The sequence below is a fragment of the Solanum stenotomum genome, chromosome 4 (assembly GCF_019186545.1).
Source record: "Solanum stenotomum isolate F172 chromosome 4, ASM1918654v1, whole genome shotgun sequence".
Taxonomy (NCBI): domain Eukaryota; kingdom Viridiplantae; phylum Streptophyta; class Magnoliopsida; order Solanales; family Solanaceae; genus Solanum; species Solanum stenotomum.
In genome coordinates, this window is record NC_064285.1 from 5,464,803 (window position 1) to 5,479,420 (window position 14,618).

At 29.1% G+C, this 14,618-nt stretch overlaps 2 protein-coding genes across 2 annotated transcripts in view; one reads left to right on the forward strand and one right to left on the reverse strand.

Moving 5' to 3' along the window:
- LOC125863391 (sulfate transporter 1.2-like) overlaps positions 1–14,618 on the reverse strand; it is a 529,831-nt gene that overhangs the window by 233,737 nt on the left and 281,476 nt on the right. The window lies entirely within an intron of this gene.
- Positions 4,043–8,847, forward strand: LOC125863410 (probable WRKY transcription factor 51). Its single transcript, XM_049543603.1, has 3 exons — positions 4,043–4,372; positions 5,979–6,134; positions 8,390–8,847. The coding sequence occupies exons 1-3, from the start codon at positions 4,071–4,073 to the stop codon at positions 8,574–8,576; spliced, it is 645 nt and encodes a 214-aa protein (XP_049399560.1). The 5' UTR covers positions 4,043–4,070; the 3' UTR covers positions 8,577–8,847.

Genomic DNA, 14,618 nt, shown 5'->3' on the forward strand with positions numbered 1-14,618 from the left:
TTGAATACGTAAGTACTCTGTCAAATTTAAAAAGTTGATTAGGGAATTCAAGTATAGTTGGATACATCAATACAATATTGTTGGCCTTTTCAAAAATTTATTTACAAGAATACTTATACAGTTTGATACCCACAAATTGTATTTTTTTTTGCTCGTGTGTCTAATGTATCCATACTTATACAGTTGATACCCATAAATTGTATCTTTTTTGCTCGTTTGTCTAATGTATCCATATTTTTGCTTACCAACAATGTTGAATGTATCCATATTTATATACATAGATACTTGTATTGTTATATAAGCACAAGTTGAAATGTTGATTTGTGAATACAATTATATCTAGATAGATAAGTACTATATCCAAGATAAAAAGTTGATTAATTAGGGAATACAAGTATAGTTGTATCCAACGTATTCATTGTATTCTATATTGGTGCATTCATTTTTTGTTTAACAACTAGTGTATCTATTGCCATGTAGTTCACCTATTCAAAATCAAAATACTTAACCTTCATTCACAAATTCAACAATTTGCTTACATACAATAACTTGAATTAACAAAAAAAATAAATTAACACCTTTACAATGCCAGAATAAAAATTATGGAGACAACAAGAAAATTGAGTATGATGTATCATGATTTTTGTTAAACTGATAAAGAATATAATATGATATGTCTTTAAATGAGTAATTTTCAGTTATAAAGTTAATTATGGGAAGTTGCTCATTGTATGGACGTAATGTAAGGATAGTGGGTTATATTTAGAGTCAATTCCTTATTTAGTTTGTTGTACTTAAAGATGTATTAGTGTATAAATAAAAAAAATAAAAAACTATACAAAAATACAGCGAAAAGTGATATAAATTGTAGTCATTTATTGTAAATAACATACTTATAGCTATTGATATTCATTAACCCTATAAATATAATTATTTTTGTAAGTTACTCGTTTTGTTACCCCTTGTTATACCTATAATCATTCACTCAGCACCCGTAAGTTTTGTGTTAGATGTATAAATGTAGGAGAAAAAATATTATATTGATCCCAGTTTATAAAAATGACCTAGAATTTTTTTTTTATTGTTTTTGACTTCCCACCCAAATTTTAAATATCCAACACATCGTATAAGTCCCATTAAATAGAAAAATGCTTACTAATAAATTCTTTTCATTTTCAAAGATCAAATTTGATTGATCGTGATATTTAGTTAAAAGGAAAGGGATTCTATCTATTTGGTCACTAATCTTTGGTCAAATTTGGAAAGATACACATGTTAAAATTAGCTTTTGATCAGTCGATGATCAAATATACATTGTACCAGCCTATTATAAAATCCAATTTATTAATCAAAATTTACTTGGACAAAAAAAATCACAACTATTGAAATTTTTTTTGTCTTAATTCATTGTATTAACTTTTCCATCATCAGTTATCATAATTATGATTATCTAAGTGTGAACTAAACATCTACTCTTTGACTAATATTTTACATTTTTTTCTTTAAAAAAAATATTTTATCTTTTTTCATGTTATTGTCTTTCTAATAAATCAAGTAGTAATAAAAATAAAAAAATTATGGAAGTCAGATTACAATATCATCATGCATGCATGCATGCATACATCCACAAAACTAGTGTAGAAAGGAGCATGCACTTGTAACTTCTTCTTTCTTTACTAGAGCTAGGAACCGCGTCAGCACGAATATAATATATGTTATTTTTCCAGTCTCAATTTATGTGACAAAGTTGAGACTTTCTCTATTCACTTTTACTTGTCTTATTTTTTTTTTTTAAATTCACTTTTATTTGTCATTTACAACCTATCAAGATTTTTTTTTCTTCTATTTTATCTTCAATATTAATTACTTATTTTTTAAATTATTTTTCAAAACATAAACTATACGTCAGTTAATATGAGCATTGTGATATAATACTCATGTTAAGTATTGTCTCTTAAAAAAACATTTATTATTCAAAATGAACGCGTAAAAATGAACAACGATAGTATAAAGAGACTTGTAATAGCGCATGTTTGAGAAATGGAGGGACGCGTTATAACGTACTGTACTTAAAACATATTTGGTCCAACCTCTATTGACCTTAGACTCCAAAAATAATAACCAACTTTTTTTTAATGTAAACTTATATTTTCGTATTATAATATTTCATAGATTATGCCGTATGTCAAGAGTGCACAATTTTTTATTTTTTTATTTTTAGAAAAAAAAAACATAACACCCAGACTCACATATATAAAGGAGAAGTACCCTGAAGCGATTGAATTTGGCTTACATATCTATCACCCTTCCTCGGTCCGTCTGCATAGCAAACTTTCTATTGGCTTCTCACGCCGGACTGAGACTCGCTCTTCTCGTCCAGAAGAGTAGTTATTTTCTTGGTTAACTAGTCATTGGTCTTTGATACCATCTTATATGAGCTATTAAATTTTCCCTCTCTAAAAAGAATAAAAATAATTACATATGCCACAAAAAATATAACTCCAGCTTCTTATAATCACTATAATAAATTTTGAAAAATACTAATACACAATTTATATTGCATAATTTAATTCCTATAGTGCTTGAGTCGAACTAAGCAAAAGTTCAATATCAAACGATAAATAGCTCTAAACTTAATTAGGTCGAGTCTGAATAATTTATTATATAGCCATTATAACATATTTGAATAGTTTGATTGCATTAATTATGATGTTTAATATTTGGACAAATGACACTATCTTAAACATACATTCCCATGATTACTATGATATGTATGTACAAGTCTCTTTCTATATACTTGGTCAAAGGTCAATAAGAATTTTAATTTACGTATATAGTTTATAATTAAAATAAAAAAAAAAACTAATAACTTATAATAGCTGTCATGCATGTAATTCTTTTTAATGAATTATATTTTCCTATCAAAAGGGAATGTGTCAAGAGTCAAAACCATGAGAAAGAAAAAAAAAATACTACTCCTATAATATTTAGTATTTAATTATGATAAGGAAAAAACATCTTTATCACTGGACTAACCTATATTTTCAGTAAAGGTTGAAAATTCTCCTTTTCATATTATTGCACTTTTTATTTCTGACTTTTCTTAGTTACCGCATCTCTCAATTGTCATCACTCATTACGTAACCATGAACTATACCTCATTAGAAAATAATTATAAACTAGCACCGAAGAGCGTGGATTATGATGGGATGTGTAAGATTTTTGCAATCTCTACATGAAGTTATATTGGTGTAAAGTTAAAATTTTCGTTAACTATTCTCAAGATTTAGTTTATATATATATATATATGTTTGATTTGTGCATGTAACATATATATTTTTTTTTTATATATATATAGCGTGATTCTTTATGATAAGAATGTACTATTGATTACATTTCAATCTATGTGGTTTTTGTCACTATAATCACCCTTAACCAAAGGCTTCAATTTTGTGATTTGAGAACAGAGAAATTCACTATAAGAAAACTTGGAATTAGCTATCGGTATGAAATTGTTTATGATTTGTCACTACAATAACCCTTAAAAGTTCCCAGCTGATTGAATTTCTTATGATTTGTCGCTAATCCACGTATAAATGAGATTACTATGAAATTTTTGCTTTTTTAGCTACAAATTAAAATTTAATCTGTCGTTGATTCCTTGTAATTAAGGAGTGAATTTCCTGGTGTAAAGATGCTTTTCCCGTTAAACAAGTCCCTACGCAATAAGAATTTGAATTCACTGATTGAATCAGTATATTTTGAATATTGAATAATTAGAGAAAATAAATAAAGAAAGAAGGTTGAAATTTCTTTGTTAGGGAGAGGACTTTTCGACTTAAATTCAGATCTAGTCGGATTTTAATGTGGTCGAATACCAAATAAGAAAAAAAAGAAATTTGAAATTCCATAGATCCTACTAGGAAGGTGGTGAGGAAGCTCTCCTAAAACAAAAAAAAATAAATATAAAATGCTATGTATAGAAGCACACCACCATTCTACCAAAGTCACCCTTTTCTTGAAAAGTTTTTCTTAGGTCTTATTGGCTAATTATTTTTTCTCCAAACACAATGAACTCCACTAATTTCCTAGAAACAAGTAATTTTCCTCATATAGGAAACCCTAATTTTACTTTTCCCCTTTTCCACTCACATATGATGACTCAAGATTTTAGTTATAATAATTTTCAAGATTTTGAATCTTCTTCATTTCTTGATCAACTTTTTGTTGATTATTCTCCTACCAATAAGAACTTCAATACTTGTGTTTTAGAAAATGATCACTCACATATGATGACTCAAGATTATAGTTATAATGGAAGTTCTTCCAATTCCTATTATGCCACACCACCAAACATGAATCACTTGAAAGAGTAAGTCATCAAGCTAAGAACATCTTGGGCAAGAATTTGTAGTCATATTTATTTTTCGAGCATTTAGTTCAGAAATATGTTATGTTGTTGATATGATGGCTAGTCATAGTTCAGTAAAGATCACTTGGACTATATATGTTGTTCTTTTATATTACTTAGCAGTCGATCTTGGTTCTTTATTTATAGTTCTTGCATAATCGGTCTGGAATCAGATGTACATAGTTATATCAGAGTTGATTCCTAATATGGTCACTCAAGAAGTCACTTAGGGCATGTTTGGAAGGACACCCTGGTAATTGGTGTAATTACACAGTCTTGTCCTGTTTGGAAGGACAGATAATTACTTGGTCAGCAGGTAATTGGTGTAATTGGCAGGGGGTAATTACACTCTACAATTCACAGGCAGAGGCTGTGAATTGCTGCTAATTGCATGGTGTAATTACCACCTGATTACTTTTTAATTTTTTTTTTCTATTTTTATTTTTTTGTTTTAATATTTTTTACTTCTATTATGTTAAGTTTTTTTTTTTTATTATTATTCTAAAAATTTGTAAAAGTTTATTTTTTATTTTATATTATTATATTTCATTTCCTTCTTGTTCTCAATCTTACTTTACGTGATTCTATGTAATTTTCCCGTATTATCTATTTCTTTATGCGATGCTTGTTTTCTCATTAGCATAATTTTGTTAGTATTCTAATTTTTAAATTAAAATAGAATTTATTGTTAAGTTAGGTTATAGACTTACGTTTTCTTTATTAAGAAAAAATAAAAATAAATCATATTTATCGCTATGTTGAAATTTGTTATAATTTTTTGTTTTGAATTGATAACTTATGTTATATTTTCAGTTTCATTTGTTTTAGTAATAGTGAATTTACATTGCACGTCATATTTTAATTAAACTTAATAGATTATATTTTTGTCAAACATTTAATAATTTATGACATTTTATTTATATATTATTCTTTTTATCAAACATGCATTTCACGATATTCGTAGAAACTTTATACTTTTAGTTGTTACGATCAATTCAATTGAAATATATTAATTTGAAAACATATAAATCAATTATTTTTTCATAATATTAGTTACAGAAAATATGTTTATTAAATAATATATTTTCAAAAAAGAATATATATCTTAAATAATTAATTTAATGTAATTATAAAGTATCTTATTTGTCTAGTATAAATTTTAAATAATTAATTTTTATTTTTAAAATTTATTATAATTTTATAATTGCAATTGTGCATCCAAACAGAACATGTGTAATTACACTGTGGCAACCAAACATGTCAGTGTAGTTACTAGACAGTGTAATTACTAGGCTGGTAATTACTACCCTAGTAATTACACCAATTCCAATTACCAAGTGACTTTCCAAACAAACCCTTACTTTGTTGAATTTAGAAAATTGAAATCAAGAAGAAATGTGACTTTACGAGATAATAACTATTAGTTGAGTAATCATAGGAGAAACCAACTCAGCTTTATCACAAGCTCATGTTGTATGATCTTAATTTTTTTTTCTTCTTAAAAATAATTGTTGAAATATATACATATATTTCTTGATGTAGTTTTTGATGTCTTTACTTTTTACAGAAAATCCAAAGTGGGGATAATAAAGAAAGAGATCAAGAATAATGAAACACATGTTATTGCTTTAAGAACAAAGACTCAACTTGATGTCTTGGATGATGGATATAAATGGAGAAAGTATGGCAAGAAGAAGGTGAAAAGTAACAAAAAATATTTAAGGTAAATTATAAATTATGAGCTTATGCATGTCCATCTCATCAATATGATCATCAATATAAGAAAACTATGATCCGAATCGTACTAAATAATTATTATTGTTTGTGATACATTTGAATACATAAAACTTGTCTTCATTTATAAATTAATAAATATAAAAATTAAATAAAATAGTAAATTGATAAAGTATTTCAAAAAATTCTATGACATCCTGAAGGTGATGATGACTAGTGATGGTGATTATGGCGCCGATGGGATTGTGTTGGGGGATGGTGGTGGCTCTGGTAGTAGCTAGTGGTGTTGATAACTGACAATAGTGATTAATAACAATTAGAGGCGGAGCCAGAATTAGAAATTTGGGGATTCTAAATTTTAGGACGCAAAGCACTGTGATGGGTTCTTAAATTTTCTAATATAAACTCAGGATCTACGGAAAAGTTAGTGGGTTCTTCCGAACCCACGAACACCCACCTATCTCCACCTCTGATAACAATGGTTGTTGTTGGTCATGGCAACTAAAATTTGTTGTGGACAATAGTAGTAGCTAATGGTGGTTGGTGATATATAGTGATGGCTACTTGTGATGATTGTCATTAATAATTGCCTAATTGGTGATTGATAATAGTGATTGTAAATGATGACAATGAATGTGGCTATTGATTGGACGTGATGGTAACTTATGAATGGTGATCATTGATAATTGTATGCGGCGACATCAACAATAGTTAGTAGTGAAAATACGTTAATGTAACTTAATATGCATCATTACATAAAAATGACAGAGCAATTTGTGCCTGTCTCCTAGGATTGTTCTTGGGGTGAGTATCATAATAATTGTTACTAATTTTTCAAATTTAGTAGCCACCCTAACAAAAAGAGTTTCTACTTCATGCTTCGTCTACTTCCATTTTAGTAGACTACTAGAGATAGAATTGTCCATTGCACAAAAAAGTTGATTTGTTGCATCTTATATCCTTTCTTAGTTAGTGTGTCTGTCACTTGATATATCTCCCTTGTATAACTATATATTAAAACTTTGTTGTAGATATTAATCATTTAATCTATTCAAATTAGAAAAAAATAAACACATTTAATAATTCAGATTAAGATATTTATCAAGGGTAAACAAAAACAATGAAGGCCTAAGTTGGGTCGAAGCAGCACACCAAGTTTTCCTTTAAAGCAAGTTTAAGGGGATTGTGGGATGTATGAAGACTTCTTTATAAATGGAGTACTTTAGGTTCACATAATGACATATATATATGTGTATATATATATATATTTTTTTTGTTGGGTTTTAAAACGTGTGAATGGAAAATGAAGGGATGCAATTTTTCTGAAGAGTTTGTGACCTTTAGAAGGGTTGTGACATTTTTGAAGAGTTGTGACTTTTTCGAAGGGTTGTAACTTTTCCTAAAGGTTGTGATTTTTCCAAAGGGCTTTGACCTTTTACAATAAGCACATGTTCATACTTTCCTTTGTTGTCTGTAAATAGAGGGTTCCCTCTCATTTTTCTACAATGATTTTTTTGAAATTCTTCTTCTTCTGCACAAATAAATTTTAGTGTTTTTAATGCTATTGAGTGGTTCGCTAATACTGTGATTTTCAGTATCAATACACCGGTGAGTAAAATCGTTCTATCCTGAGAGGATATATTTCATTAACCTCAGATACTTGAGGGGAATAATTTCCTTGAGAAAACATTGTGCATTCAGTAGACTTGATTTATTTTTCTTCCTTGAGAAAAATATCTTAAATATTGTTTCTAATCTTTTCAGACTCTATTTCGTTTACTGATTTTAAGTAATTGGCTTTGAAAATATTCTTTAAATTTTCTTATTTCTTACGAAATTCATCAAAGTTATTATTCTAAATATTTTAGTAATATAGATTAGACAACAATATCATGACCATATGAAATAAACTTGTGGTGAAGATGAATTTCATGTGCTCAAAATTAATAATATTCCAACCATTTTAGAAGAGTTGAAACTTGAAAGTAGTATAGCTAACAAGGACACCCAATATATAACACTAATTTGAAATAATACTTAAGCTTGTTTATCATATAATACAAGGGATGAGCTAACCAATAGTACATCACATGAGAGGTTACAAGAAATTAAACACAACATAATGAACATCAGATTCCATATAAATATTATATCTTAGATATATATAAAAATGATTCATATAGCAGACTCTAGCTCCACATAATGATCATATATATATTCATGTGTTTTTGTACAACCGAATAGGAATTACTACAAGTGTTCAATTCGAGGATGCATGGTAAAGAAGAGAGTAGAAAGAGATGGACATGATTCAAGCTATTTGATTACTACATATGAAGGCAAACACAATCATGAAATCTACTCCTCTATCATTTACAATCATATGGAGGCGAATTCAGAATTTAAATTGAATTTCCATCAAGGAAGATAACAAAGATTAAGCAAGTTCCAATTCTGCCGTTGAACCAAGAAACTACTTTGTTAATTACTAAATTCCCAACCACAACTACTTTGTGATTTTAGCTAAAGTTCAAATATATGTAGGACATTATATTATTTCATTTGTAATATATATATGGTGTGTGAATTGTGATATATGTCAACTTCTCCCAATTTACAACCAGCATAATATAATTGTAATGTCTTATAGTTGACTAGCTATGAGAAACAATGTTGTAAGTGGGAAAAATATTTTACCTCTATAATTTATCCGGTAAAATTTAACTGATAATTACATATGTATTTGGTGATTTATTTATTTTTTTGCTTGTGGCCATGTATCTTGTATTTTGTTACTCCTTCCATTTATGTGATGGTATTTAATTAAATACGATTTTTTTAAAACTTATGGCCTAAAACTAATCTTTATATTTTGTTAATTGTATTCGTGATTCAATGAATAAGTATGTATTCATCCTTTGTCCCCCCTCTCTCAATCTCGCTCGCCTCTCTCCTTCTAAAATGAATACAAATCAGTTGTATCAATTGTATCGTGATACAACCTGATACAACAAATACAACATGTTTTCAACCTCTCTCACCTTTTTTTTTGATTTCCCACTCAGTGTCCGGAGCCAACATTGGAGCTCCGACTAAATCCGGATCGCGCTCTGCAGGGCCCATTCGGGGGTGGCGCTCCCAACAGAATTTTCTCCATACCCAGGGAACCTCTCTCACCTTTATCCTCTCTCCCAGATCTCGCTCGCATCTCTCCTCCCTTAACATTTAGCTATAATTCATAATTAAGCAAATTATATCTATATATCTCTAATTAAGTCTAAATATAGTCATTTTTTAAGTTTCCTAATTTTAATTCCAAATGAAAAAATAAAATAAAATCAGAAAACCTAAATAAGAGCTGGCTTCTTTTTATAGTACTCTTTCCATTCACTTTCGCTTCATCAAAATTAATGTGAGTAATTTTCAAAGCAAAGTTAAATCGGATTAATTCAGTATTTTAAAGTTTTATGTATGTTTGAAAACTATACAAAAAATACTATAAGCTACGATCTTTCTCTTATTTAATATAAAATGAAAAAGCATATCTTAAAATATTGAGCAAGATTCATATAATTTGACTTTTAAAAAATAAAACATGACAAATAAAAATGAGCAGTGGAAATATTTTAGAAATGGTCCCTTTTTAGGGCACAACTTTGAGCTTCATTAAATTTTTTTTTTTTTTGTTTAGAGTCTAGTTACTACAGCTAAGATAAGTCTTCTTTGAAGGTGATGTGTAAGACACAGTAAACTAAAAGACCATATAGTTAAGGAGAATAAAAGTCACATATAATATTTAATCTTTTAATTTGTATTTTTATATAGTTAATTTGTACACGGTTTAATTTGTACTATTATATATGCTCGTAGCTAATGTTTCCAAAAAAAAAAAAATCGGTTGCAAACCTTGCAACAAAATAAGCGACAAATTTCGTATAACATAATCATATAATAGAAAATTATGATTTTCGTTTTTTCAAGAAATTACGTAACATCTTCAATTCTTGATCATAAAATGTTTAATAAGCTTTGTGATTATCATAGAATACCTAGTATTAATTCTCTAGCTCTTTTTTCTTTATGATAGTTTTTTTTGGGTACAAAAGATGGTATTATTTTATAACTTAGTTAGCATCAGTACAAGAGAGTGACAGTGCATGGCTAGTGAATGAAGATAGGGATCGATTACAGTAGGAAGGTAGGGATTGATTACAATATTTATTAATAGTATTAGGTCGGTATATGACTAGGCAGTGGCGGAGCGAGAAACTTCACGCAGGATGTCCAAGTGCAACTTGCTCTTCTTAAAAAGTGAAAAAATTTGCTACTAGTGAGATTCGAACACACAAATACTTTAAGTCCATGTGTCTTTACTCTTTCAAGGCGCCTGAAACCACTAGGCTACATCATATTGTTGTGTCAAAAGTGTCCAAAATATGTTACTTAGCCACTTTATTTATCATTTTACTTGTATATACGGTATAATTTTTCGACGAAGGGTGTTCAATTGGACACCCTGACATAAGGATGACTACGCCACTGTGCCTAGGAAAGGGAGTTCTGACTTTGTTTGCTTCCAACTTTCCAACGGCAAACAATGGAGGAACTACCCATAACAAAAAGGAGTTTGTCATATCTAACTTAGAGCCCTCTTTAGTTAAGATATCTGCCACTTGATTCTCTTCGCGTTAACTATACTGCACCGGAGGATTCTCCAGTTGCCATATTAGAGCCCTGAAATCAGATAATATGTTAGAATAGGACAAATGGTCATCTTTTAAGTATCGAATGATTTCTTCATAATTAATTAGTAAAGGTTTATTACCTTATTACTGATAACCCTTGTACTCATTTCTATTGAGAGTTTTTATTTTTATTTTTTTATTATTATTATTAATAAAAGTTCAATAGATAAATTTTCTGTCAATATTTGATGGAATATATATAGAAGCTCCAAGGAAACGAGTTTTGTGGATATTTTTGGGTACAAAACGTGTTTTATGGATGCATGCATGATATGAGTATATTCTGACTTGAGAAATTGTCTGGTTTTTATTAATTACTACTTGATTTATTAGAAAGACTAAACATTTTATGGCTAAAACTAAGCAAATATTAGTCAAAGGGCATGAAGAAGTTAAGTTCATACTGACTTGCTTCTAGACGTCAATTATACAATGTATTAAGACAAAATTAATTAAAGCAGATTTTTTTTTAAATTTGGGTGCGGTGAGATTCAATCCCAGGATCTCCGTTTACTTTAATATCATGTTAAAATGTGTGACCATCTCATCTAAAAGCTTAAATTATTAGAGAGAACACACTTCTATTATTTATTTATTTATATTCTCAATAGTAACATTATTGAATTTAATAGATAGCTAGATTTTCTTTATAAATAAAGGTCAATTATATTCCATTTTTATTTTAGAAAAAAAAAGAAGAAAATTTTGCACCTATTATATAAAAATAGAACTTAAAACTTATATTGTCACTTGGTATAATACTGAGTCAATGGTTCAATATATAATATCTCCGTAATGAAATTCTCATTTAGAACGTGATAATTGATTTGAATGGAATTAGTGAGATGTAAGATAAATTTCACTCTTTGTGCACCTTAAAGTACGTACATGTTTCCTAATTGTCTTCTTGTTTTGTTTACTTTACCTTATGAAAATTGACATGTGTACAAATTAAAAAGCATTGACTTGAGATGACTTGCAAATTTTTCTCTTACTTTACCTTTTGAAAATTGACATGTGTACAAATTAAAAAGCATTGACTTGAGATGACTTGCAAATTTTTCTCTTTTACCTTTTTTTTTTTTTTTGGTCTTATTGCATATTGATGAGATATATTAAGGGTTGGGTGTCAAGTAGGCGGACATAATTGATTGATTGAATAGATTAGAAATGAATTAGGCTAAAATCAGTTGAAAGGTTACTTAAATAAAAATGAATTAGATTGAAATAGGCTAAAAATTGAATGGATCATGATCTGTTTAAGCTAACCAAATCTTTTAAAATGGTCCGCCTACTGCTCCCCTCCACCCCATTCTGCCCCTACCATTCGCTTCACATCTCTCTCCTACCATTCATCAAGGCTCAAGCCTCCGAATCTGACACTCGACCAACCCCGACCCCTAGTGCTAAATCGCTATCCAAAACTTGACCGTGACCAAGAGCCTAGGACTTAACTCTAACTTGAGACTCGAGATGCGGAATCCAAGGTCCTAGACAACAAATTATATATATATATATATATATATATATATATATATATATATATATAGTGTATTATAAAGTCTGTGATGATTATAGAATATCTAGTATTAATTCTCTAGCTCTTTTTTACTGGTAATCCTTACTTGTACTCATTCATATTATTTTTTAAATTATTATTATTAATAAAAGGCCACTAGATAAATTTCATGTCGCTATTTGATGGAAATATATAAGCTCCAAGGAAACGGATTTTATGGATGCATGCATGATATGATTATATTAATTATATTTTGACTTGAGAAATTGTCTGGTTTTTATTAATTACCACTTGATTTGCTTCTAGACGTCCATTATACAATGAATTAAGATAAAATAAAATTTCAAACATTTGCGATTTTTTTCTAAGTATCCAACAAATTATTTTAATGTATGTATCTCAATATATAATTTTAATGCATGAGAAAAAGGCAAACAAAGCATCCTTTTGTGAAAAGAAAAATTGAGCTCAAAAGATCATGGATTTGAAAAGTTTTTCTGTCTTTTCAAACTTGACTTGAGAATGGTAATGAAGACGTGCCTACCGATATTTTGTGGTGGAATCAGAATTTTAAATAATTTAAGATGATTATATTGTAAATATGGAGACATTAAGATGTGTTGGAAGTTCATGAAATTTAGGGGTGTAACATTATGGGTTTTAATAAATAGCTAGATCATCTCTATAAATAGCGGTCGTTCCATTTCTATTTTTTTAATTAGAAAAATGAAAATTTTGCACATATTATCTAAACATAGAACTTAAAACTTGTATTGTCAATGGTTGCAGATACAATAATATCTCCATAATAAAATTCTCATTTAGAACGTGATAATTGAAAAATATTTTGATGGACTAAGATTTGATTAAGATTTTTTTAAAAAAATAAATTTTAATTGATTATAAAAACAAAAATAACAACGGAGGGGGACAAGTACATGTTTCCTAATTGCTTTCTTGTTGTGTTTTGTTTACCTTTTGAAAATTGACTTGTGATGACTTTTTCTTTTCTTGTCTTATTGCATATTGATGAGATATATTAGGGGCCGGGTGTCAAGTGCGCGGACATGATTGATTGGATTAGGCACATTAAAATGTGTTGAGTTGATAAATGAGTTAGGCTAAAATTAATTAAAAAATTACTCAAATAAAAATGAATTAGATTAAAATAGGCTAAAAATAAATTAAATTATGACATATATAACTCGATCAAATTTAAAAAAAGGGTCCACCTCCGGCTCCCTCCATCCCATCTTGCCCCTACTATTCACTTCACACGTCTCTCCTACCATCCAATGAGGCTCAAGCCTCCGAATCTGACACCCAACCCCGACCCCTGCCTTATCCAAGCTCGAATTGGCTCAAACATGAGACCTAGTGTCAAATCAGGATCCAAGACTCGATCGACCGCGACCAAGAGCCTAGGACTCAACTCTAACTCGAGACTTGAGATGCAGAATCCAAGGTCCAGGACAACCCCGACTCAAAACCTGACCCACACCCTTGACTTGTGACCCAACATCAATGTGATCAGACCTATAAAAATATGGACGAATTGAACAGATCATTTATTTTGCGCTCATTTTGATAGCCTTAAGATATATGTTAATCAAGCACAATATTTTATTTATTCTTGAATATCTACCAAATCTGTATATTTCAACCAAAACGTAAGATAGGTTGATAAATTATGAATTGGCTATGACTAATATTGTCCTACAAGATAAATATGCGTAATCTATACAAGGAACAAAACATCTCCATCAATATTTATGTGGAGGCAACTAATTCTCCTTTTCTATAATCTTAAAATTTAAAATAATTAATGCACTTTTTCCCACAAAAAAGTAATTTAATCACCTCATAACGTACCGACGTATAAAAGGAGGACTCCTAATTAAAAATTGAAAACTAACATCTCAAAGAGTGCGGTGGGTTGAATGAATGTTATCCTCTGATCAGTTATTAAACGCAAAGCAGATTAAATATGCTATGTGTATAGAAAAATAAATGACCTATATACGTAATATTATTATTTATATATTCAAAATAATTTTGATAGCATACATCATCGGTAATTCGGTATACGTTAAACTATATATATATATATTTTTGCTAAAATAGATCTCCTTTCGTGAAAATGAAAGCAAAGATGAAGAAATTGTGACAAAGTTAAATTGTATGAATGGTTCCTTATTTGGGCACAATT

Bases quoted from the DNA above. Each gene is read 5' to 3' on its own strand.
- LOC125863410 (XM_049543603.1), top strand. From the start codon at position 4,071: ATGAACTCCACTAATTTCCTAGAAACAAGTAATTTTCCTCATATAGGA. The intron at 4,373-5,978 runs GTAAGTCATCAA...TACTTTTTACAG, and splicing joins AACATGAATCACTTGAAAGA to AAAATCCAAAGTGGGGATAA. The intron at 6,135-8,389 runs GTAAATTATAAA...ACAACCGAATAG, and splicing joins AGTAACAAAAAATATTTAAG to GAATTACTACAAGTGTTCAA.